The 24,965-nt window shown below is 50.4% G+C and overlaps 1 protein-coding gene across 3 annotated transcripts; it reads left to right on the top strand.

The window, feature by feature from the left end:
* Nucleotides 1–695: 695 nt before the first annotated feature.
* NOL9 (nucleolar protein 9) lies at nucleotides 696–24,539 on the top strand. Of its 3 annotated transcripts, none has more exons than XM_059374354.1 (12): nucleotides 696–1,092; nucleotides 2,370–2,589; nucleotides 2,971–3,098; nucleotides 6,297–6,432; nucleotides 6,556–6,649; nucleotides 7,205–7,302; nucleotides 14,156–14,317; nucleotides 14,438–14,810; nucleotides 16,243–16,354; nucleotides 18,878–19,055; nucleotides 20,348–20,481; nucleotides 21,116–24,539. In XM_059374354.1, exons 1-12 carry the CDS (start codon nucleotides 736–738, stop codon nucleotides 21,263–21,265), a joined length of 2,142 nt encoding a protein of 713 aa, XP_059230337.1. In that variant the 5' UTR covers nucleotides 696–735; the 3' UTR covers nucleotides 21,266–24,539. The 3 variants fall into 3 exon arrangements, with proteins under 3 accessions (XP_059230337.1, XP_059230336.1, XP_059230338.1); XM_059374353.1 differs by having other exon boundaries at nucleotides 6,553–6,649; XM_059374355.1 differs by having other exon boundaries at nucleotides 697–1,092; nucleotides 6,553–6,649; nucleotides 14,513–14,810.
* Nucleotides 24,540–24,965: the final 426 nt, after the last annotated feature.

The following is a 24,965-nucleotide window of genomic DNA, read 5'->3' as shown; positions in this document are numbered from 1 at the left end:
TTAAAAGATTTCATTTATTTGACAGCGAGAGAACCAGAGAGCACAAGCAGAGGGAATGGCAGAGGGAGAGGGAGAAGCGGGCTCTGCATGGAGCAGAGAGCCGTATGCGGGGCTCGATTCCAGGCCTCTGGGATCATGACCTGAGCTTAAGGCAGACGCTGAACCATCGGAGCCACCCAGGAGCCCTGAGAGCTGTGGATCTTAGAACTTTTTACCCGGGCCTCAGTTTACTAAATGACACATAGCTTTGAGTTGAGCTCCCAGCCTGTTTTCTGACACCGAAATTTTGAGTGAATCGTGGTGGGTTTGCCTTGTTATCCACTGGGGCTCCGTTCAGCCCGAAGACAACTGCATGCAAACACAGTATGCAAATAGACCGGTTTTGCTTAAACCGCCAATCCTGGTTCTTTTTCTGCAAGAAAAAAAATCCAAGTGGATTTCCGGAATGGTGGCCCAGGACTCAAAGCGGGGTATCTGGCCGGGGTGGGGCTTTTGCATAATGTAAATGGGGCCCGCGGAGGGACGGCCCGGAGGGGTGTGGCCAAGGCTGAGGCCCCGGAATCCCCAGGCCCGCGGGAGCCTCAGAGGGGCCCGTGGAGGCCCAGGTGCGCTGCCGGGACCCCCCGGTAGAGGGCGCCCGCGGCTCCAGGACGCTTCTTTCTGCCTCTCGACGGGCCGCGGGGCGGAGCGACTGGGTCTCGCGAGATTCTCGCGCGGCAGGCGCCGGAGGCCAGCATGGCGGACTCGCAGTTGATCGTGAAGCGGGGTCCTTTCCGCTCCACGTGGCTGCGTGCCCGCAAGACTCGGACACAGCTCGTTCTCAGCCGCCGGCCCCGCCGCCGGCTCGGGGCCCTGCGCTGGTGCGGCCGGAGGCGCCTGCGGCGGCGGCTGCTGCAGGCCCAGGCAGCCGGCGCGGACTGGCGGGAGAGCGGCTGCCTGGTGTCGCGCGCGGCCACCCGGAGGCCCAAGAGCGCGGCCCCCAGCCGGGCTCCGGCCGCAGCCCCCGCTCCGAGCGGCCCCGCGAGCCTCCCCATACCGCCGGTGCGGCCGGCCGGCCCGGGCCGCGCGCTGGTGCTGCTGCCGCTCGAGCAGGTGGGTCGCGCCGGCGGGGCTGGCAGGAGACCCGGCCGCTCTGCAGGGTCTCCGGCGCCGGTCGCGCGCGTTCCTCCTGGCGGGGGTGCTGAGCCGGGGGGCCAGGACCGACCTGCTGTGGGATTCTGGGTTTCCAGAGCTGAAGGGGCTAGTGGTAAATAATACTAGTAGGTCGCATTTACTGGGTGCGTGGAAAATGCCAGGCTCGGTGTCGTACGTGCTTCGGGCTTGCGGACCCTTTTCCTACTCCTGGCTCCGGTGCAGTCGTTAGCTTGTTCCCGCAAGTTTGCAGACGGAGACGCTGAGACGCGCCGAGGTCGCCCGGTGAGAGGGGCGCGGTGGAGGCCGAGCAGGCGATCACACACGCGCCCCGGAGTGCGGGTCCTGCGCTGCTCACTCGGGCGCGGCTCTCCGAGGTCTTCCTCCAGGGCGGGAGGAAAGTGTCTGGCAGTGGGCCCTGGTAGAGGTAGGGGTCCGTGAGAGCGGCAGGCCCAGTTCCTTGGGACCCCCTCGTTCGTGTGTCCGGATACACCGGCTCGCTCTCTAGCTGTCCTGGGATGTGGAATTAGGTTAGAGAGATTGAGTACCCGATGGTCACCTAGTTACTTGGAAATCTCCTCCGCTCGGGTACGTGAATAGCAATTAAGAGTTTAGAAAACTCGGGGCGCCTGCGTGGCTCAGTGGGTTAAGCCTCTGCCTTTGGCTCAGATCATGATCTCAGGGTCCTGGGATGGAGCCCCCCATCGGGCTCTCTGCTCAGTGGGGAGCCTGCTTCCTCCTCTCTCTCTCTGCCTGCCTCTGCCTACTTGGGATCTGTGTCTGTCAAATGAATGAATAAAATCTTAAAAAAAAAAAAAAAGAAGAAGAAAGAAAACATACTATTAGAAAAAAGGGGGGGGTGCCTGGCTGGTTCAGTGGGTGGAGCATGTTACTTTTGATCTCAAGTTGTCACTTCCAGTCCCATCTTGGGCATAGAATCTAGTTTAAAAAAAAAAAAAAAAATTAGAGGGCGCCTGGGTGGCTCAGTGGGTTAAGCCGCTGCCTTTGGCTCAGGTCATGATCTCAGGGTCCTGGGATCGAGTCCCGCATCGGGCTCTCTGCTCAGCGGGGAGTCAGCTTCCTCCTCTCTCTCTCTCTCTGCCTTCCTCTCCGCTTACTTGTGATCTCTCTCTGTCAAATAAATAAATAAAATCTTTAAAAAAAAATTTAGAAAATTTCAGTCTCCTGCAACAGAATTTGTAATGTCACAGTTTCCTTTCTTTGTGCTTCTTCCCTAGGGTTTTACTTTTAGCGGGATCTGTCGTGTGACTTGCCTCTATGGCCAGGTGCAGGTGTTTGGCTTTACCATCAGCCAAGGCCAGCCTGCCCAAGAGGTCTTCTCTGCCTACACGCACGCGCGCTTGACTATCAATGCCGTTCATTATTCCATGCCTGAGAAAAGCAAGAAGGAGATGAAAAGGGAAGCCCGAGCTTTGCTCAGATCTCATCTTAATCGGGGTAAGGAAAAAACTGGATAATTTCCTGAGGGTATGTTAGAATAAGGCTGCTATCTTTAGATCCTTCCTATTGCAAGTTATGGCGCACTCTTATGTCTCTATTTAAAGTGAAACTTGAGTGAACCTGGTTTTCACCATTTTACAGATGAGAAAAATGGCCCCAGGCCACACAAGTAGCTACCGTGTAGCAAAAGCTAACCTGGATTGACTTCTCCATCCAGGTGTGTTCCCTTGTATGCAGTGTGGTTTCCTGAAGAAAGCTTTCGAACTTAATTCCTGCTCTCAAAAAGTTGACAGTTCAGCCGAGGAGAAGGTGGTCCTAAAACAGTGTAGAATTTAATGGAGTTACTATTTCTAAGGTAGTTTATTTTTCTCTTTACAGATGACAGATGTTGGTTGATGAAGAATTTTTCTCCTCTGTGTTCCATCGTGTTGCTAGAACAACTGAAAACCTCCACTGTGAACTTCTTAGTCAGCCATCCAGGTTTATCTTACGTTTTCGTACAAGAGGTAGGACCAGTTTTCATTCAGTTTTGCTAATTATTTTCATAGGAAAAGTCATGTCAGCTGACTATGGGATGCCCTCTCGGAAGATCAGTGTTGTAGGTTGTACACAGTGTCATATGTGAGTACAGTAAAATAGCGTAGAAAGGCGTATCGTGAAAAACATTGTCTCCCCTTCCGTGTTAGTTTTATTCCTCTGTGGAAGCCATCTTTTCATAATGTAGGTATTTAAATGCTTTTTGGAATTTTTAGTTATTTATTTAGGTTTTTCCCAAGGTGTTTTTTGTTTTGAACTTTAAGTACAATCTACCCCTCAGCGTGGGGCTTGAACTCATGACCCAAAGGTCAAGGGTTGCATGGGTTGCATGCTCTACTGACTGCAGCTCAGTGCCCTGCCTGTTGGAAATTTTAAAATGGTTATCAGTTGTTTTTTTTTTTTTAAGATTATATTCACTTGACAGAGACACAGTGAGAGAGGGAACACAAGCAATGGGAGAGGGAGAAGCAGACTTCCCGATGAGCAGGGAGCCCGATGTGGGGCTTGATCCCAGGACCCTGAGCCTAACAAACTGAGCCACCCAGGCGCCCCTAAAAATGGTTATTTTTTTATCTTGATTTATTAACTTGAGATAGTGTAAATTTCCTCTATGAATGTACTTCAGTGTACTTAATAATTTCTCCCATCTCTATTTTCACCTCCCAAGTTTTTGCTGACCATGTCACTAATTTCTTTTAAAAAGTTTTAAAAAATATTTATATTTTTTATTATATAAAAATATATATTTTTTAATATAAAATATAGGGGTATGGGGCGCCTGGGTGGCTCAGTGGGTTAAAATATAGGGGTACAAGGGTACAGGTCTGTGAGTCCTTAGTTCACGATTCACAGTGCTCACTCACCATAGCACATACCCTCCCCATTGTCCATGGCCCAGCCAATCCCCGCCCCCCATTCCAGCATCTCTGTCTGTTTCCTGAGATTAAGAGTCTCTGATGGGTTATCTCCTCTGGTTTCATCCCATTTCATTTTTTCCTCCCCTCCCCCATCTGCCTTGTTTCTCAAATTCCACATAATCAGCGAGATCATATGATAATTGTGTTACTCTGATTGACTTATTTCATGTTACTAATTTCTTAGTCAAGTTCTGTGGCTTTAATTGTCTCCCATGGGCCATACATTGAACCTACTCTGCGGGATTATGAGGCTGACTGGATGTGAGATGGGGAAGAACCGAGGAATACATGCTTTTGGGTGCAGGGGGTTACTGAAATGGGGGCATGTGGGAGGGGCAGATTGAGATCTTCACCTTGACGTGCCTGTTAGACATCACTGGAGTTGTCCCGTGGGCAGTTGCACATGGGAGTCTGGAGTTAGGAGCTTTCTGCAGAGTGGCCCGAAGGCCGAGAGATAGGATAATAACACCAAGGAAGATGATACAGAGAGACAAGGGGTTCAAAGTCACAGCCCTTTGGCACTCCCAAGAAGAGGTCGAGATGAGGGAGCAGAGAGACTGAGAAGAGGGGTCACTGATGTTGGAGGAAAACCAGGCAACTGTGATCAGGAAGTCTTCGGAGGAACTGGAAGTGAATGGTTGTGCACCTGCCGCTGGTGGTAGTTGGGGGTAGGAGCCTCTTTCGGTCAAGCGCAGGGGCAGTAGGCTGCTGAGGGGGTGGCCTCACCACATCAGGGTCAAGAGTCTAGGGAGGGAGGAACTCTCGGGTTTAATAGTAAGGGATTTTGCTTCTGTAGAGTTTAGCTGTAAAGGGAAGGGAAGAAATGACACAGTAATTGGAGAAGTGTGGCCAGAGTTTTGTTTTTGTTTTTGTTTTTTTTTTGCTAAAATGGATGTAAAACCGGGCACGTTTGAACACAACAGGTGGGAATGATCAGAGCGGGGAGGATGCTGAGGACTCAGCAGAGGGAGGTGACGGCCGAAGTGAGGCCACCGAGGGAGGGTCTCTGGCTCTGGTGTCTGGGAGGGGCCGGCCTGGAGAGCTCTGGCAGTTCACCCGGAGTAGCTGGTGCAGGCACAAGTTCTCTTTTGATTGTCTCGGTCCGCTCCGGGAGACGGGTCAGGGCCATCACTGAGTGGGAGCAGAGCTAGTGGGCAGGTGTCGGGTTGGAAGTGCGCGGAGAAGGTCCGCAGCGAGCGTGGGGGAGTGAGTAGACTGTTGCGATGGTGTCCGTTTCATCTAGTGCAGACCCAGTAGCCCCGTGAGGGCCACGCGGGAGGAAATGGGAACCCCGTGTCACCAGGCCTTTGCCTCTTGCAAATGAAGCTTCCAAACACCTTAATACTCTGTTTTCATTCATTTTTGGCTTAATTTTTTTTTCTGGGACTTCACCACCACTGTTTGTATTCCTAATGCTCCTGCTTGGGTAACTCCCTCCCGCCCATGTTTAATACATTGTAGAATTATTTTTTTATACAAGGCAGTGACCTTTATATGATGTCATTTTACAAGATGCCCTTATTTTATCCTCTGTGATTGATAGTTGAGCACAGTATAGTTTTTCCCTCGAAACCTTAAAGGCCTTGCTCCTCTGTTTCCTAGAATCCAGAGCTGCTGATAGGAACTGATTCTTGTTCCTTTTATGTCTTTACCCTACGGTTGGTGAATTGCATGAGGATATGGTCGTGAGTGGGTCCCTTCCTTGATCTCTTCACCGTGGAGACCCTGTTCCCTCCAAGCCCCGCCGGCTGCAGCGAGGGCCTGCTCCTCCGTTCCATGGGTTGGTTGGTGGCTTCCTGGTGCTTCTGCTGGAGCGCTCGTGGGCGTACTGGGCCTATCTTCAACCTTCTTCCAGCCCGGTCTGCACGTGTTCCTTCTCTTTTTACCTTATGTCTTGGAGACGGCCTTGATTTTGTTCTAAAGCACCAACCTGTTCAACGTGTATGGTCTCTGTTGGATTGTCCTTGTGGCAGCCGCTTTTTAAACTGGGACACCTTTTCCTTCCCTGCGGGGTCTCCTGCAGAGGTGATGGCAGCTTGGAAGTGCGTGTGAACCAGGAGGACAGGCACGGAAACGACTGGAGGAGTAGCTGACAGGACTCCCTGAAGGGGTGGCTGTGAGGGGGCAAGCGGGGGCCTCAGGTCTACCTTTCCTAGCTCGACGACTGTTTGAGGCTTACTAATTTAGAACTGGAGGAAGAAACGTGCACTTGTGTTCATGTTTTCTTAAAACTCAAATTGTTAATTTCAGAGTCCAACCTTCCAGATTAACTCTGAACATTTAGCCCTGAGGTCTGTTGGCATTAGAAGAGAGAAGAAAAAAAACGGCCTTCGTTTGACAGAGAGTGCCCTGTCGGCCATGGAGGAGTTGGTCACTGTGTCCTGTGGTGAGTGACCTGGTGATAAAGGGAGCATTCATCCCTCAGGGCCTCAGAGAATCATGAGTTCCCTGTCGAGCCCTACAGAAGGTGGCTAATTTGAGGCATCAATGTTTGTTTTGCCTCCAGAAGAAGTAGACGGCTGCCCTATCATTCTCGTTTGTGGCTCTCAAGACGTTGGAAAGTCAACATTTAATAGATACCTCATTAACCAGTTGTTAAACAGGTAAGAGTGGGGTTTTTTTGTTAAGATTTTTATTAGATTTGGGTCATGAAATAGGATTTTTGATTTAAGAAACTAGATGGGAATCCCTCCTGACTTCACGGCGGGGACTGTCTCCCAAGTCTGTGCGAAGGCACTCAGCGGGGGGACGGCACTCCCTGTGGGACCGTGTTTTGGACTGAGGCACATCGGCCTCTTGGGGTGAATTGATCGTGTCACTTACCAGTGTCTTTGCGAGAAGAGTCACCTGGTCTCAGAATCTGTCTTTGTCCATATCCAGAGGTTAAGAGTAGGGAGCCGTTCTGTTGTGTTTTGAAAATCAGGTTTTAGGAAAGACAAAGTTGTATCCATGTTGTGAACGAGTACTGTGGCCACGCCTGCGCCCCATTTTCTTGTTATATTTATTTTTATGTTGATTGCCGTCTTTGGAGCATTCTACCTAATAGGCTGCATGGGGTGGGTTGGGCCTGCATATTGCATAAGGTCTGTAAGATCCGATTTATTCTTGTGACAGGGGAAAGCTAGTTGAGATTTTCTTTATTTCTTTCAAATTTTCAGTATTTCCTGCGTTGACTATTTGGAATGTGACCTGGGGCAGACAGAATTCACACCTCCAGGCTGCATTTCTTTACTCAATATTACGGAGCCAGTTCTAGGTATGTATTACACATTTCTTTCGTGTTTTGGTTTTATAAAACTCAAGTATATTGGGGTGCCTGGGTGGCTCAGTGGGTTAAAGCCTCTGCCTTCGGCTCAGGTCATGATCCCATGGTCCCGGGATGGAGCCCCGCATTGGGCTCTCTGCTCAGTGGGGAGCCTGCTTCCCCCTCTCTCTCTGCCTACTTGTGATCTCTGTCTGTCAAATAAATCAATAAAATCTCTAGAAAAAAAAAAAAAACTCAAGTATAATGATCTTGAAAAAACAAAAAATTTAAGGGACGTCTGGCTGGCTCAGTTGGTAGAGCATGCAGCTGTCGGTCGCGGGGGTGTGAGTTCAAGCCTCACATTGGGCATGGATCCTACTTTAAAAAAATTAAAAACAGGGGCACCTGGGTGGTTCAGTTGGTTAAGAATCTGCCTTCGGGGGTGCCTGGGTGGCTCAGTGGGTTAAGGCCTCTGCCTTCGGCTCAGGTCATGATCCCAGGGTCCTGGGATCGAGCCCCACTTCGGGCTCTCTCCTCAGCGGGGAGTCTGCTTCCTCCTCTCTCTCTGCCTACTTGTGATCTCTGTCTGTCAAATAAAATCTTTAAAAAAAAAAAAAAAGAATCTGCCTTCCGCTCAGGTCATGATCTCGGGGTTCTGAGATCGAGTCCCGCATCAGGCTCTCTGCTCGGCCTGGAGCCTGCTTTCTCCTCTCTCTCTCTCTCTCTCTCTCTCTCTCTCTCTGTCTCTGCTTGCCTCTCTGCCTACTTGTGATCTCTGTCAAATAAATAAATAAATAATCTTAAAAAAAAAAAAAAAGAATCTTCCTTTAGCTCAGGTGGTGATCCCAGGGTACTAGGATTAGGCCGTGTATCAGGCTCCTTGCTCGGCGGCGAGCCTGCTCCTCCCTCTTTCTCTGCCTCCCCTCCTCGTGCTCACATGCGCTCTCTCTCCAATAAATACAATATCTTGAAAAAAAAAATTTAGCAAATAAAAACTAGAAAGGAACGTAGAAAAGTGAACATTTCCCTTACCAAACTCATGGTCTTCCCATAACTCTTCTGGCCTCTTAAAAAAAATACTATGATACTTTTCTAGGGTTCTGTTTGGGTACATGGAGCTGATAGCCATTGAGTTTTGTATAAACCAGAAACATGTCTTCCTGTGGTGCGCCCGTCGTATGTAAACCCATATGATATTGTAAACCAAGAAATTACATTAACACGATACTATTAGCTTTATTCAAAATTGATGAGTTACACTACTAATAATGTTCTTTTCTGGTTCAGACTCCAAGCCAAAGTCCCATGTTGCTTTTTTTTTTTAATGGTAAAATATGCACAACATGATATTTACTGTTCGAATTGTTGCCCTGCGTACAGCTCAGTGACATTAAGTGCGCTCATAGTGTCACGTTCGCAGTGTCACATACCCTTCACCCCTGTCTGTATCTAAAACTCTATCATCCTGAGGTGAAACGCTGTCCCCATAAAGAACACTTGCCCCTCCTGCTCACCTCTCCTACTCTGACCCTGTGAATTTGCGCACTCCACGCACCTCATGGAAGTGAAAACAGACTATTTGGCCTTGTGTCTGTTTTTTTTTAACTAAGCATTTTTTTTCTTTTTGCTTATTTTTTTTATGTTTTTATCTTAGTCCAGTTAGTTAACACAGTGTCATGTTAGTTTCAGGGGTACAGTACGGTGACTCAGCACTTCCATGTGTCCCCCACAATGCCCTCCTCCATCCGCATCCCCTAATCGCCCTCATCCACAGCACCCTCCACGCATCGGGGTTTTAAGATAGTCCATATCGTAGCAGATAATAATTTATTTCCTTGTGGGCGAGTATCATTCCATTGTGTACATGTATCACATTTTGTTGACATGCTCAACTGTGGATGGACAGTGGGACCGTTGTCACTTGGTGGCTACAGGGAATCGTGCTGCTGTGAACATCCGCTTACGGTTACCTGTGCAGGTCCCTGCTTCTAGTTCTTTCAGTGAGATGCCAGGAGGGGAATTGCTGGGTCATGTGGTAACGCCGTGTCTAATCTTTTTGAGAAACCGCCAGCTTGTTATTTGCAGCGGCTGCATTTTGCAACCGTGGGTGCGTGGGGCTCTCGCTTCTCCACGTCTCGTCATCTGGGTGACAGCTGTCCTGTCAGGTGTAACCCACTGTGGCTTTGATTTGCATTTCCCTGATGGCTGATGATGCGCCTCTGTTCCGTGCTTGTTGTTCCCGTGCTTTTGTAGATCTTTGGAGAAATGTCTGTGAAGTCCTTTGCCCATTTCTGAATTGCCTTGTTACTGAGTGTCGGCATCCTTTGTGTGTGTTCTTGGTGTTGATCTCTTATCAGATAAACTGTGCAAATGATTTTTCCCATCCTCTAGGTCTTAATTTCTTTTTTTTTTCTCCCTTCTTTCTGTTTTCTTGACGGTGTCCTTCGATACACAGAAGTTCTTAATTTTTATGAAACCCAATTTCTTTTTTCTTTTGTTGATATTCTCTTGATGTCATATCCGCAGTGTTGCTAAGTCCAATATCATTAAGATTTTCCTGATGTTCTTGGAGTTTGGTAAGTTTTAGCTCTTATATTTAGTAAGTCTTTGGTCCATTCTGAATTAATTTTTGTATATGATACAGGGAAAGCATCCAATGTCATTTTTTGCATGTGGATATCCAGTTTTCCAGTTATCATTTGTTGAAGACTGTCCTTTCGCCCATGGCATGGTCTTGGCACCCTTGTGGGAAAGCATTTGATCTTGCATATGAGGGCCTGTTTCTGGGCCCTCTGTTTTATTCCACTGGCCTAGATATCTGTCTTTTTGCCAGTTCCCTGCTAATGGAAGCGCGTGAGTCCCCCCAGCTTCATTCTTTTTCAAGATTGTTTTGGCCACTTGGTCACCTTGCAATCCCGTATGAATCTGAAGATCACTTTTTCCATTTCTGTGAAAAAGGCTGTTGGATTTTTTTTTTTTTTAAGATTTTATTTATTTATTTGTCAGAGATAGAGGGAGAGAGCGAGTGAGCACAGGCAGACAGAGAGGCAGGCAGAGGCAGAGGGAGAAGCAGGCTCCCTGCCGAGCAAGGAGCCCGATGCGGGACTCGATCCCAGGATGCTGGGATCATGACCTGAGCCGAAGGCAGCTGCTTAACCAACTGAGCCACCCAGGCGTCCCAAGGCTGTTGGATTTTGGTTAGGGATTGCATTGACTGAATCTTTAGCTCTCTTTGGGTGACATTGGCATCTCAGTTAATGATAAATCTTCCCGTTCATGAATACAGGATGTCTTTCCAGTTTCTTAGGTTTTTTTAAAATATTTTTCAGCAATCTTTTTTTAAAGATTGTGTTTATTCATGAGAGACAGAGAGAGAAGGAGGCAGAGGGAGAGGGAGAAGCAGGCTCCCCACTGAGCAGGGAGCCTGATGTGGGCCCCGAACAGGACTCTGGGATCATGACCTGAGTTGAAGGTAGACGCTTCACCGACTGAGCCCCCAGGCATCTTCTTTCAGCAAATACTTTGTGGTTTTCGGTGTGTTAGTCTTTCATTTGGTTAGATTCGTTCCTAAGGGTTGGATTCTTTTAGCTACTACTGCAACGGAATGGCTTTCCTAATTTCTCTTTCAGATTGTTCACTGTTGGTGTGTAGAAACACGCATGGTTTTTGTGTGTTGACTATGTACCCTGCAACTTTGCTGAATCCCTGTGTTAGCTCTCATAGGTTTTTTGTAAATATTTTTGGGTTTTCTGGATAGATCCTCATCACCTGTGACTAGAAATAGTTTCACTCTTCCTTTCCAGTCCGGATGCCTTTGATTTCTTTCTTGTCTTCTGGCGCTCTCTGGCTGGGACCTCCGGGACAGTGCTGCGTAGAAGAAAACGTCTCTTTCTTGTTCCTCACCTTAGAGGGAGTGTTCTCCCTAGATGGATGCTGTCAGGTGCCGGTGTTTGTTGTCCTGTCATCAGGCTAAAGAAGCCGCCTTATGTGTCTCATGTGCAGAGTGTTTGTATCGTGAAAGCGCCGGACTGGTCAGCTGCTATTTCTGGTCTGTCGAGATACGTGTGGGTTTTTTGTTTGTTGACTTTCAAAAAAGGCAGATGATAGATCAGGTTGCTGGATGTGTTGTGGATCTAACCGACTTTTTGACAAAAATAAGTAGGGCACTCATACTGTTTTTATAGTGTTTTTTTTAAGATTTTATTTATTTATTTGACAGAGAGAGATCACAATCAGGCAGAGAGAGAGGGAAGCAGGCTCCCACTGAGCAAGGAGCCCGGTGTGGGGCTTGATCCCAGGAGCCCGGTGTGGGGCTTGATCCCAGGAGCCCGGTGTGGGGCTCGATCCCAGGACCCTGAGATCATGACCCGAGCCGAAGGCAGCGGCTTAACCCACTGAGCCACCCAGGCGCCCCCGTTCTTACAGTTTTATCTAAACTGCTTGTTTGGACTTTGCTTTCCTGCTGGTTTCATTTTTCCTTTTCTTTCGCGTCTTCCCAAGTCTGTTTACTTTTCTTCTCCTTTCTTACCCCTTTACTGTTTCAGCAGGTGTTTCCCCAGACAAGGACACTCTGCTACATAGTCACGACGCGGCCACCAAGTCAGGGTAGCGATTCGGCCGTGGTGCGTTCCCTCTTCTGCCCTCCAGCCACCTGCCAGGCCCGTGTGTGTTTGCAGATACTTGGCTTCTCCCGTCTGGAGCATCCCCTCCAGCTTTTCTTACCTTTATGACCTTGATGGCTTGTCAAGGAGGAGTGCCTTTGTCGAGCGTCCCTGTGGTTTGATTGAGATGTGGTGCTGGGTTCTCAGTGCATCTTATCAACAGGCCATTGTCAGTTGCCCTGTCACCAGAGCTGAGCTCTGATCATTTGTTCAAGTAAGCATTTGCCAACGTGTTCCACTCTGTAACTAGGTGGGTCGTTTCCTCTGGAGTGTCACTGCTTGTGGATCTCCTCGGTGCACAGAGCTAGGAAATGCATGCATGCTTAGCCCCGCACATGCACATACGTGTGTGTGTATGGGCACATGCATACGTATGTGTACGTACACTATGTCTGTGTCTCTCTGTACGTACATTCCCAGTGTATGAAGAGCTGTGAGTTTACTGTGGTTGTTCCGATCCCAGCCTGATGATCTGGGCTTCTTCTGGTTAGCCTCCCCCTTCCGTGTCTGTAAGTGTCATCTCTGACGAGAAGAACTGTGGCTGTGATTATTGCCCGTGTATTTCCACGTTTACTCAGTCCCTCTGCTGTGCAGGCCCCTTCCTCAGCTGTAGGCTGCCCCAAATCCCCAGCCGCACCCTTGAGAGCTTCGCCAGCCCTGTCCTAGGTGGCCTTGCACCAGCCACAGTGACCAAGGCCCTCCCCTGTCCACTGTTGCAGTGTGGTCCTGGTTATCACCTGCTGAGTGAGTTCCTGGCCCAGCCAGAGAGGGGAGTTAGCTCAGGCCTGACAGGGGTCGGGAGTAGAAGCATCTGCTCCAGAGCCTGCCCACCGGGGTTCAAGTCCAGCCTAGAGCTCTTCGGGTGTGACCTCGGTCAGGTTAATCTGTGTCCTCGTCTGAAAATGGAGATAGTAATACTGCCTAGCTCATAGGGTTTTTATGAACATTGGAGACCACATGTGAAGTGCGTGGAACTTGGTAAGTGCTAGGTTTCTACAAGTTCCTGCTCTTGTTTATTTGTCCTTTCTAGAATGTCCCGCTGCAGGGCTGGGTGGTGTTTTGTTTGAGGGTATATGCTAAGTACCTAGAACCAAGCCCAGGGTGTTACAGGTGCTCAGTAAGTGTTTGTTGAGTGGATGGCCTTATTAGGATAGAATGTGGATTAACTGTATGTAAAAATGAGCGTGTCTTTGTGTGAAGTTGGAAGCTTAGTTTTTTTTTGTTTTGTTTTGTTTTTAATTAATTTATTTATTTAAGAGAGAGCATGAGCAGGGAAGTGAGGGAGAGGGAGAAGCAGACTGCCCACTGAGCAGGGTAACCCAGTGGAGGCTTCAATCCCAGGACCCTGAGATAGTGACCTGAGCAGAAGGCGGACACTCAACCGACTAAGCCTCCCAGGTGCCGTGAAAGCTTAGATTTCTTCTAATTTATTTATTTAAGTTTTTATTTATTTGACAGAGAGAGACACAGCAAGAGAGGGAACGCTCCAGGGGGAGTGGGAGAGGGAGAAGCAGGCTCCCTGCTGAGCAGGGATGCGGGGCTCTATCCCAGGACCCTGGGACCCTGACCTGAGCTGAAGGCAGACACCCAATGACTGAGCCACCCAGGCATCCCAAAGCTTAGATTTCTTTTTTTTTTTTTTTTAAAGATTTTATTTATTTATTTGACAGAGAGAAATCACAAGTAGGCAGAGAGGCAGGCAGAGAGAGAGAGGAGGAAGCAGGCTCCCTGCTGAGCAGAGAGCCCGATGCGGGACTCGATCCCAGGACCCTGAGATCATGACCTGAGCCGAAGGCAGTGGCTTAACCACTGAGCCACCCAGGCGCCCCCAAAGCTTAGATTTCTGAAAATGGGATCGAGCTGCTGCTAGTAGTAGGATGTCTGGTAGGATGGTCTTTGATTTCCTAAGGATCTTGGTCACTCCTGATGGCCGAAGCAAAACCCTCACACTCATTCATTTATAAACAATTTTATTTATTTATTAGAGAGAGAGAGTAGGAACACAAGCAGGGAGGAGGGCCAGAGGGAGAAGCAGGCTCCCCACTGAGCAGGAAGCCTGGTACGGGGCTCGATCCCAGGACCCTGGGATCATGACCCCGGCTGAAGGCAGACACTTCACCAACTGAACCACCCAGGTGCCCCCCCCTCCACCTCACCTTTTTTTAAATAGTGACAGATTCAAACTCTAAGCTTCATCTTCCTAGGACCACCTTTCACCCACCAGAGGACACCACAGAAAATGGTGTATTATGGGAAGCCGTCTTGTAAAAACAACTATGAGAATTATATTGAGATAATAAAGTATGTGTTCAGTTCCTACAAGAGGGAGTCGCCTCTCATCGTCAACACAATGGGCTGGGTGTCAGGTAAGCCCGCAGGGGCGCGTGTGGCCTGAGAGGAGGGGCAGCGCGAAGGGCTCTGGCTTCAGGCAGTAATGCCGGGCCCAGTTCTAGGAGACGCTTCCTCGTGGTCCTTTCTTGTCTCAGCACAGCTGTGCCACCTTCTCCTGGCAGCGCGTCACTGTCTGATGAGCGCGCTAGCTGCTTGTGTCCTCCTCACAGACAAGGGGCTTCTGCTTCTCGTCGATCTCATCCGGCTGCTGTGTCCCAGCCACGTCGTGCAGTTCAGCTCTGGCCGGAGCAAGTACATGCCCAACCTGACCCCTGACTACGTGGACGACGTGGACGGCCTGTACACCAAGAGCAAGTCCAGAGTCCGCAACAGAGGCTTCCGGCTGGCGGAGTTCACGGAGAGCTTGGAGTTTGCCGACGAAGAAAAGGAAAGTCCGGTTGTGTTCACTGGACACAAACTGATGTGTGTCCAGTCGGACTTTGCATTCAGGAAAACTCCAAGAAACAGGTAATTAAACCGCCATGGCTGGGGGATGTAGCTGTTCTCTGCCGTGGAACAAGGCCTGCTGCCCTCGGTTCCTTAGAAGGGATGAGTCCTTCACGAGCTTTTGAATCCGTCTCCCAGCCCTGTGTTCGTAAAGGAGAATCTGTTCTTTTCTGAGCTGTTACTATCCCAACAGAAACACAGGCGGCCTCCAATTTGAGGGAGTGTGACTTCTCAATTTTCCCACTTTATGTTGGTGTTAAAGCAGTACACATTTGGTAGAAACTGTACTTTGGATTTTGGTCTTTTCCTGGGCAAGCACGATGCTGTACGGTGCTCTGCCCTGAGGCTGGGCGGTTTTAGTGGTTCCCGGCTCCGGGTCAGCCCGGAGGGTGAGCCACGGGGACTGACGCCATTCGGCACCCGCACAACATAGGCTCTGTGTTCGGTGATTCTGCCTAGCAGAGGCTAATGTGAGTGTCCTGAGCTCATTTAAAATAGGTGAGGCTGGGTGCCTGCATGGCTAAGTCATGAAGCCTCTGTCTTTGGCTCAGGTCACGATCCCAGGGTCCTGGGATCGAGCCCCACATTGGGCTCCCTGCTCAGTGGGAAGCCTGCTTCTTCTCCCTCTGCTACTCCCCTTGCTTGTGTTCCTTCTCTTGCTGTGTCTCTCTGTGTCAAAGAAATAAATAAAATATTTTAAAAATAAATAAAGTAGGTGAGGCTGAGTTGTGATGTTCGGTAGGCAAGGTGTCTTAAAGGCATTTTTTTTTTTTAAAAGATTTTATTTATGTATTTGACAGAGTGTGACCACGGGTAGGCAGAGGCGGGCAGAGAGAGGGGAGAGGGAAGCAGGCTTCCCGAGGAGCAGAGAGCCCGATGCGGGGCTTGTGGGGCTTGATCCCAGGGCCCTGAGTTTGTGACCTGAGCTGAAGGCAGATACTTAACCCACAGAAACACCCAGGTGGCCCTATAAAGGCACTTTTTTTTTAAGATTTTATTTATTTATTTGACAGACAGAGATCACAAGTAGGCAGAGAGAGGCAGAGAGAGAGGAGGAAGCAGGCTCCCTGCTGAGCAGAGAGCCCGATGTGGGGCTCGATCCCAGGACCCTGAGACCATGATCTGAGCCGAAGGCAGAGGCTTAACCCACTGAGCCACCCAGGTGCCCCTAAAGGCATCTCTGATATCCGGTATTTTCCCCTCTTTGGGGTTTCTGAGGGTGGAACCGCCTTGTAAACTGAGGAAGACCCATACCCAGAGGGGCCCTGCAGCTCTGGTTTCCAGGAGCATTTGGAGGAGAGTCTTTACACGTCACGTTCTCCAGTGGGGCTGTGGAGAGGGTCTGCAGGGCGTTAGGGTGGGACCATGTGGTCTCTCAGTGCATAACCCGTGTAATGACTGGCAGGCTCTGTCCTGAGGTTAAAGCTCTGCTTCACCCCGGTTTACTTCGCAGAGAGTCCCACAACAAGGTTCTTCGGGATTTGGCGGTCCTCGGTTACCTTGGCCAGCTGCAGCCGCCCGTGCCAAAACCGCTGTGTCCCTTACATGGCCTGACGCCCTATCAGGTAATCGAACTTGGACAAGGAATTCTCTGTGGATGCACCAAGCCCTTGTGGGGCTGCCAGTGCACGTTCTCTAGCCGCGGGGTGACGTTTCGCTCTGCCCCCCCCACCCCGTGGTGTGGATTTTGTGGTGACGACCTCAGTTTATAGACAGGGGTGCAGTGACCTCGCTCGAGAGTCCGTGCTCTCAGCGGCTGCCCTGTGTTGGGCAGGACTGTGCTTATCTGCTGCTCTAGAGTGTCTGGCTGACCCCAGAGGTGGCACCGGGCAGTCCAGCTCCAGTGCTCCCGCTGTGGAGCTGGCTGTGAGTCTGTGTCTTAGCCAGAGCTCGGAGGCTGTGCCAGAGCTCCTAGGACGGTTCTGTGGCTTCAGTCAGTGTTCACAGTGATTCCCAGCATCTGGAGAACTCTCTCTCTCTTTATTTTATTTTATTTTATTTTATTTTTATTTTTTTAAAATGTAGTCCATACCCAATGTGGAAATCCAATGCTGTGTTCAGACTCAGGGCCCTGAGATCATGACCTGAGCTGAGATAAAGAATCAGACACTTAACCAACTGCACCCCTCAGGAGCCCCCCAGAAACCAGTCTTTTCTTCTTTTTTTTTTTTTTTAATTTATATATTTTGACAGAGAGATCACAAGTAGGCAGAGAGGCAGGTGGGGGGCGGGGAAGCAGGCTCCCCGCTGAGCAGAGAGCCCGATGTAGGGCTTGATCCCAGAACCCCGAGATCATGACCCGAGCCGAAGGCAGAGGCCTAACCCACTGAGCCAACCCAGGAACCCCCCAGAGACCAGTCTCGAAAGCATTTCATATTATTGTGAAAAGTGGATTCTAGGGTTAAGTGGATTCTAGTCGGTTAAGTGTCTGCCTTTGCCTCAGGTGAGGATCCCATGATCCTGGGATCATGGGTCGAGCGAGCGCCACATTGAGCTCCCAGCTCAGCGGGGAGCCTACTTCTTTCTCTCCCTCTCCCACTGCCACGCCCCCTGCTTGTGCTCTCTCACTTTCAAATAAATAAAGTCTTTTTAAAAAAAAAAAAAAAGAAAGAAAGAAAGAAAGAAACGACCATGATATTGGAATTCCAAATGGCAAAAGATGAGGACAGCACTAGGCAGCATTTCCTACATGCTTACCATCTGTGTGCTCTGTCTAAGCCTGTGGTAACTTCTTTCCTCACAATGGCTTTGTTATTTCCCCATTTTACAGATGCAAGGATCTTGAGTCAGCTTGCCTGAGGTGGCTAGTAAAAGTGGGGTCTGGGACTGGAGCCCAGGCAGCCAGACTCTAGAGCCCAGAGTGTTCACCCTCCGCTGTCCATACTGAGCGCTCCCTGTGTGCTGGCGTTCTGCTGAGCACGTCACAGAGGGGGTGGATTCCTGGCTGCCTGCGGAGGGGGGAGCTCTTTCATGCCCTGATTACAGCCTCGGAGACGCTGGCCTGAGGTCACCCTCTGGGGGCACTCCTGAGGCAGGAGCAGTGGGGCTGGCCCATGAGGACGTGTCTCCCAGGCCTGGTGGTGAGATCGTCTCCCCTGGAGACACTCAGGCAGTTAGTGGAATGGGGTTTTGGTCAGTGGGGTCGTTTACTCCAAGATGCCCTACAGCGGACCTTGAAGCTTATACACCAGTAACTGTATCTGCCTGTTACTATTTCAAATTTGGTTTTGGAATCTAAGCAGTATAACCAAATACTTCTGTACTTTACAAATTGGGAATTACCCAGAGAGCTACACGTTAAAGGTCGTTACAGTTGACCGGTAAACAGCACCTTCATGTGGGGTGTTTTGATAAATGCAGTCAGCCCATGTGGTAAATGTCTTCTTCCTTGTGATTTTCTTAATGAGATTTTCTTTTCTCCAGCCTACTTTATTGTGAGAGTTCAGTATGTGATAACAACGCACAAAGTGTGTGTTTATGTCATCGGGAAGGCTTCCATCACCAGGAGGTTAAGTTTAACCTTAACCATCCTAGTGGTTAAGTTTTTTGGGGGGATGGTCAGAAGTTATTTGTCGACGTTGACTGCGTGGGGTGGGGAGTCCGTGCCCCTAGTATCTGTGCTGTTCAGGCCTCCACTTGTGCTCCTGGAGTTTGATCCATTTTTTCTTACTTCCGTATGTTACATAGTGAAATGATGGAGGCTTTTTCTCACTGAACGGAGGTTCGCTTTCTGACATTAGGAGACCTCTCAGCAAGTGGGGTTTTCATGGTCCCCCTTGACTTCAATGCTTTAGGGTATCCTCAGATTTGTGTCTTAATGTGTCTCCTTAGATAAGAAAGTTCCAGGCAACAGTTTGGATTTCTAGCAAGTGTTGGCTGGCCAGGAACTTCGTATGAATTTCCTAGGTTCAGTATATTAAAGTAGGGGAACACTGACCAGGGTTCGTTAGCATTTCTGTTCTGTTTAGACGCTTTTTGGTGGGCAGTTTGGCCAGTGTGACTTTAGATAGCTGCCTAGTCAACTTATAAAAACCAGAAGTAGCTTTTCCAGTGGAATTAATAGAGGGAGGTGCGGATTTATTTTCCAGGTCCCTTTCAATGCGGTTGCGCTCCGGATTATTCACGCTGATGTCGCTCCCACACATATACTATACGCTGTGAATGCCAGCTGGGTTGGTCTTTGCAAGATCCTGGATGATGTCAGAGGATACGCACATGGACCCATCCTACTCGCCCAGACTCCGATCTGTGATTGTTTGGGGTTTGGTGAGTCAAAGTAAAACATGTCTATATACCTACTGAATCGATCCCCTTCTCCAGCTGTATTTGGCTGGTCTTGACCTTGGAGCTGTCTCTCGGCTGGAGTGGTCAGTGTCTCTGCCTTCTAGACAGTGGCCCTGGGGGCTGGCGGGTAGGAAGGAAGCAGCATTTTCTCTGCTGCTCCTGCTAGCTCTAAATCTGGGATTTCTAAGGGCCTGGTCATGGCCTTCTTGTCACTTGACATGTTTTCCCTAGGCCATCTGTCCACCTGCTAGGGCCCTAGATCCATCTTTAGGCTGACTTTACACAGGATCGGCACAGCTGTGTGTCCGAGCTCAAGGGCCCACTCACTTCTCCGCTTGGGTATCTCACTGGGATCTGAGACTTAGGTCCAAGACTGAGGTCCTAGTTTTTTCCCCAAATGCCCTCCCACACTGCACCGTCTCCTGTTCCCAGGCCTGTGAGGAGTCCTTGGAAGATTCACTCTGGTGTTTACGCCAGACCTCTGGGTCCACCCTGGCACCCCTTGCCTTCATTCAACACATCCAGGCCACTGGCAGGGGTGGGAGCTTGTGCGCAGAATCTGTCCGATGCCTCCATCTCATCTCTTCTCACTCTGCCAGTCAGAGCCACCGCTGCTCTGCTGGGCTTGGCACCGTCGGGTGATCTGAGGACAGATGTGAATATGTCACATCCTGGTGTTTCCCGTCACTCCGGCCCGGGCCTGTTGGCCTGGCACTGCTTTGGGCCCTTCCTCCTTTGCCAAGCCTGCCTCATGTGCTTGTCCCCCTGGCTCACTGAGGTCATTAAATGTCAGGGTACGTTTCTGGAAGGATGCTGGACCTAAGTAGCCGAAAATGAGCAAAACCCTTACATAATCGAATACACGTGTCCGAGTTAGACAACATGACTTGTGAGAAGTGTTTCCACAGAAACTGTCACCTGGTACAGACCATGAAGAAGAAATTGATGACAGGGAAAGATTGAGTCGTTTGCGTGTTCCCCACAGTGGCTTTTCTTCCTGGCCTGGGTGTGCCTTAACTTGAGACAGTCTGGGACTTCAGCAATAGGGCACCTCGGTTGCTCACAGCTGAACAAGGGGAGGGTTCCAAGATAACTCGACCACTCCTGGCTGAGAGTGGTCAAGTACTCCCATGCCTTGGAACTTTATATTTTCAAAGTGAAACACAGTTGAAATTGAAATTCTTATTTTAAAAGCCATTCTACAATTCTCAGTGGTAGGAAGGTAGAGCATCTTCCGGAAAGGATTATGTGTGTGTGTGTGTTGTGCCCTCAAGGAATCTGCAGAGGGATCGACATGGAGAAGAGGCTTTACCACATCCTCACTCCGGTGCCCCCAGAGGAGCTAAGAAATGTCAACTGTCTGCTGGTCGGGGCCATTTCCATTCCCCAGTGTGTATTCAAGAGCCAGGTGAGTGCCACTCCCGGGGACAGCCCTGGAGGTAGCCGGAGAGCTCGTGGCAACAGGTGACCGTATGGGAACTCACACTTCGTTGGAGAGGCTGAACGAGGCAAGTGGAGGGTCCAAGCGGCCTCAGAGGCTCAGGGCCATGAATGGCCGTCGTTGGTGGCCCAGAGCCCCATGGTGGTGCCATTATCCCAGGAGTAGGTCATGGGAGAGAGAACAGAGGTGGTCTCTCCAGGACTCCTTCCTGACGGCGGTCTGTGGGTCCACCTGTGAGAAGGTCACGGGACGGTCATGTTGGCCGAGGACATCCATGTGGTGGCCTGGGGAGGCAGCGGACATTCTCCCCTCTCAGCTGCTTGTCTTAACTTGTTTGAGAGAAATGCATGCGCGTCCCCTTCTCTCCTGCTGGTCGATGTCTCTGTGCGGTGGAATTGGACCGAACGGCGGCAGTCGCCTTTGTACCCGGGCCCGTTGGGTCGGGTGGACCCCTGCGGGAAGGGGAACCGGAGGTCTTGGGGTGCAGGGACCTCACTCAGACTCTCCCTTTCCACAGTGTTTTCTGGGGAAGAGATGCAGCGCCGCAAAGTCTGATGCGCGGGGAGGGGGTGTTTCCACGTGTTCTGTGTTTCTGTTTCAGCGCGGGCTGGAAGGGACAGTCCCTTACGTCACCACCGATTATAACTGTAAACTTCCTGGGGCATCCGAGAAGATTGGAGCGAGAGAAACCAAGGAGACGCGTGAAGACAAAGTACACCCAAAACCCAAACTCTACCGAAAAGTAAACTGACGCTGACGTCGTCAGTAAGGGAAGGTGCTCTTCCCGGGAAAGCAGACCTGTCTCCAGCCTGACGCCAGAGCGACGGCGGCCGGGAACGGCGCGCTTCTGTCGCAGACGGTGTCTCCTGTGCAACTCGTGGATCCAGAATCAGTTTAACTCTTTTGAAAGCTGCGTGACCTCGAGTTTTGCCCTAGTGTTCTGTATGCTGCTTCGTACTTACTGTCTGTTTTATTTTCTAAAGAGTCAAAGCAGCAGGGAGAAGTTTGTACACCATTAAAACAGAACATAGTCGGTTCCTCACAAAGCCCTTCAAAGACCTGGTTGTTGGAATCTGAATAAAAATAGGGAAACAGGGGCCACAAAAATCTACCAAAGAAGGAAGGCTGGCCAGTGGGTTCGCGAGCGTAACCGGATGCGGGGGCTCTCCTGGTCCTTGCCCGGCGATGGCCGACAAGCAGGGGGTCCCGGCGGCAGGGTCTACCGGTGGATGGTCGCCACTGGGGGGTCGCGCTCCTCCTCTGCTCCTCTGATGCCGTCCGTACCCTCGGTCATTCCCGTGGTCCAGTGTTCAAAGGTTTCGTTTCGTCTGTTCAGTGTAATCAAGGTTTCGTAGATAAAACGATTGGACTCGAGTCATTCATCTTTTGTTTTTTTCCTCACCTGATGACTTTATGCTGAAAAAATTGCTCTCAAACCCAGGACACCTTTCCTAGGGTCTGCTTAGAACCAGCTCGGTCCTAACTGACATCTCGTCTTATGCTGAGGACGCACGTAGGCTGCCCTGGCACCGGGCTGTTTGGAAGAAGGACCATCAGCAACGTCTGGAAAGCCCCCTCTTGCCTTTGACGTCTGGACCAGACGGAACTTGCACCTGCGGAGGACCTGGTGCCACTTAGCACTTTCTCTGCTTGGTGGGGGGTTGGGGGGCGGCTTCAGGAGGCTGGGAGTGATGCTGCTTTCCCGGATGGCTTTGAGGGATATAGGGGAAACCCGTTCTTCATCTTCTCTCTGGTTGTCACAATTCTTGACCCTCCAGGGTCAGAGTGATTTCAGGAAACAAGAACATTAGGCGGGGTCACGTCATTTGTCCGTTTAAATCTGTGAGAGTCATACCGAGGTAGCGTTTCACACTTGTGGATTCAGCTTCCTACAGGCCACGTGGAAGGCTGGTTACTCGGATAAGGGTTTTCACATCGTGTTCGTTTAAACAGTTGGTAATTGTCCTGATTCTTGGGGTGACCCCTCGGCGTCTCAGAGACCCATGCTCCCACATTCTCCCCGGAGCTCTGCCACCCCCCAGGGTTGGTTTCAACTCCCTAGAGACTGTTTAAGGTCTAACTTCATTTGTCTTGTTTATATTTAAATTTACCTTGTGCCTGTTTTCTGTCTTGGTCTTGCCAAAATTTTGACAATCTGCCACCCTCCTTCCCTAGTTCCTTGAGTCTTCACAGTGACTCTCTAGGAGACACACAGTGACACACTCTAGGCTCAAGCCGCAGGTCTCAGGAGCAACGTAGGTGGTACCCCCGGCAACCCGGTCCAGGCAGGCTTGCCCTTGGACTGATTTCCTGCCGCCCTCGAGGGTTGTGCCTGGGGAGGAGGCAGGCCTTGTCGCTAGAGGGAGCTGCCAGCCACTGGTCTGGTGGCTGAGGGGTGAGCGCAGCCTGGAGCCTGCCCTTCCTGAGACTGGAGGGCTCAGGCTTCCTGGAGACTTGGCCAGCTCGGGGGGCCTGGTCAGACCCGCGGCCGTGCCATCCACCCTGGATGTCTGTGCCTGTGATTGTCGATATCCGCAGCTGGGGCTTCTTGTCGCTTCTACCGGCCTTTGGTTCAGAATATGGTGGTAAGATCCACCCTTGAATTGTTTTTAAATTAACAAAAACTCAGTTGTGTGTGTGTGTGTGATTTTCAAAGCACATGCTTATTTGAAGAAAAAAATAACGTGACTTAGAACTCGAAAGCCCTGGTTGCTGATTTTGTGGTTCTCTAAAGGCAGTTCTTTTTTTTTTTTTTTTTTTTTTTTTTTTTTAAAGATTTTATTTTTTTATTTGACAGAGAGAAATCACAAGTAGACGGAGAGGCAGGTAGAGAGAGAGGAAGGGAAGCAGGCTCCCTGCTGAGCAGAGAGCCCGATGCGGGACTCGATCCCAGGATGCTGAGATCATGACCTGAGCCGAAGGCAGCGGCTTAACCCACTGAGCCACCCAGGCGCCCTAAAGGCAGTTCTTTAGAAGGGATCCCTCACAGGAAAGATAGATGGGAAAGTAGGTGACACGATTCTTGGATTCTGGGGTTTTAGTTTGTAAACAAAGGTCAGTTCCGTGCTGAAGTGGTGGCCCTTCTAGAGCGTGGCCTGGGATGGAGAGAGGGCAGGACAGTCGAGCTGGCCTGCAGGGGCCGTGAGTGTTCGTGAAGTCAATCTGGAGGAGGCCTGCGGGGCGGGGCACGGCCTGGGCTGGGACCCCTGGGACCAGTGGCTGCTTCCCTGCAGCACGGGGGGATTTGAGCCCGGGGCGGGAGCACCCACTCGTGCAGGCCCAGGTTCCTGTGCTTGTGCCAGAGGGTGTTGTGTTTTTGTTTTCATTGTCTAGTTGGGAGTTTTATCCCTCAGGTTTGGACATGGCAATACGGTGGTCCAGGCAGCAGGCTTTGGTAGTAGAGCTCTGGGTCAGAGCCCTGAGGGCCTGCGGGCCAGCCGTGGGACTTCGTGGGGGATACTCGACCTCAGCCTGCTGACGTCTTCAGAATGCTGGTGGCTGTTCCTTGGGGTGCCTGTGTGGTGGGTGCACGAGGACTGTCTGTACGTGGCGGGGCAGAACCCCATCTTTGGCTAAATTGTAAACTCTGAGAAGGCAGGGACCAAGATTGTGTTCCTTGGTCACTAAGTGTTGACATCCACAGCTGTCTCACCCTCCTGCCTGCAGGCAGGGTTCCCTCCGCAGCATTTTCCAGCCCGGTGAGCCGTCGTCGGGGCGCCCCAGCGGGCCGGTTCCGGTCTTCCGTTAGCCCCGAGCCCCGTTCCCCGTTCCTGGCAGTTCTTCAGAAACCCCCACGTAGCTGCTTTTAAAGTTGGACAAACCGTTTGCACGTGTAGAAAACGACTTTCAGTCACCGCCGTGTAGGTAACCCGGGTCCCTGCCATGATGCTGTGTTGTCTGGTGTTTTTCTAAATTGTGTGTGTGTCTTATAAAATTGGTGTCCTGCCGTATGTGTGGTTTTTTAATCCAGCTCTTTTCACTTAACTGTGAACTTCTGTATCATTAAATATTTTTGAGAACATGCATTTAATTGTGTATTTTGTTACAGATACAGATCATTTTATTCCAGGAAATTATTTAAAACACTTGGGAGAAATTACAGCAAAAACTTTGGGGAAAAGAAAGCAATGGCAGGGAATGTGGATGCATGTGGGTGCCAGAGCAGAGCGGACAGGACACCTAGCAGATGCCGCTGCTCTTTTCCATCTCCGTGTGCATTTTAAAGATTTATTTATTTATTTTGAGAGGAAGAGGGAGAAAGTGTGAGCGTGAGAGGGGGGAGAGGCAGAGGGAGAGAGTATCCCCAAGCAGTTACCCGCTGAACGCAGGGTGTGACCCAGGACTCGATCCCACGGCTCTAAATCACGGCCCGAGCCGAAACCGAGAGCCAGACGCTCAACTGACCGGCCCGCTCCGGCACCCCTCCTTCTCACTGTCGGGTGCAGTGGGAG

The sequence above is a fragment of the Mustela nigripes genome, chromosome 14 (genome assembly GCF_022355385.1).
Source record: "Mustela nigripes isolate SB6536 chromosome 14, MUSNIG.SB6536, whole genome shotgun sequence".
NCBI lineage: Eukaryota > Metazoa > Chordata > Mammalia > Carnivora > Mustelidae > Mustela > Mustela nigripes.
Note: the sequence above shows the minus strand (reverse complement) of the source record. Positions and strands in the feature narration are given on the sequence as shown.

Coding starts and splice junctions, on each gene's coding strand:
- NOL9 (XM_059374353.1), top strand. CDS start 736: ATGGCGGACTCGCAGTTGATCGTGAAGCGGGGTCCTTTCCGCTCCACG. Junction 2,590..2,970: donor CAGATCTCATCTTAATCGGG/GTAAGGAAAAAA, acceptor TTCTCTTTACAG/ATGACAGATGTTGGTTGATG. Junction 16,355..18,877: donor ATGGCCTGACGCCCTATCAG/GTAATCGAACTT, acceptor TTTATTTTCCAG/GTCCCTTTCAATGCGGTTGC.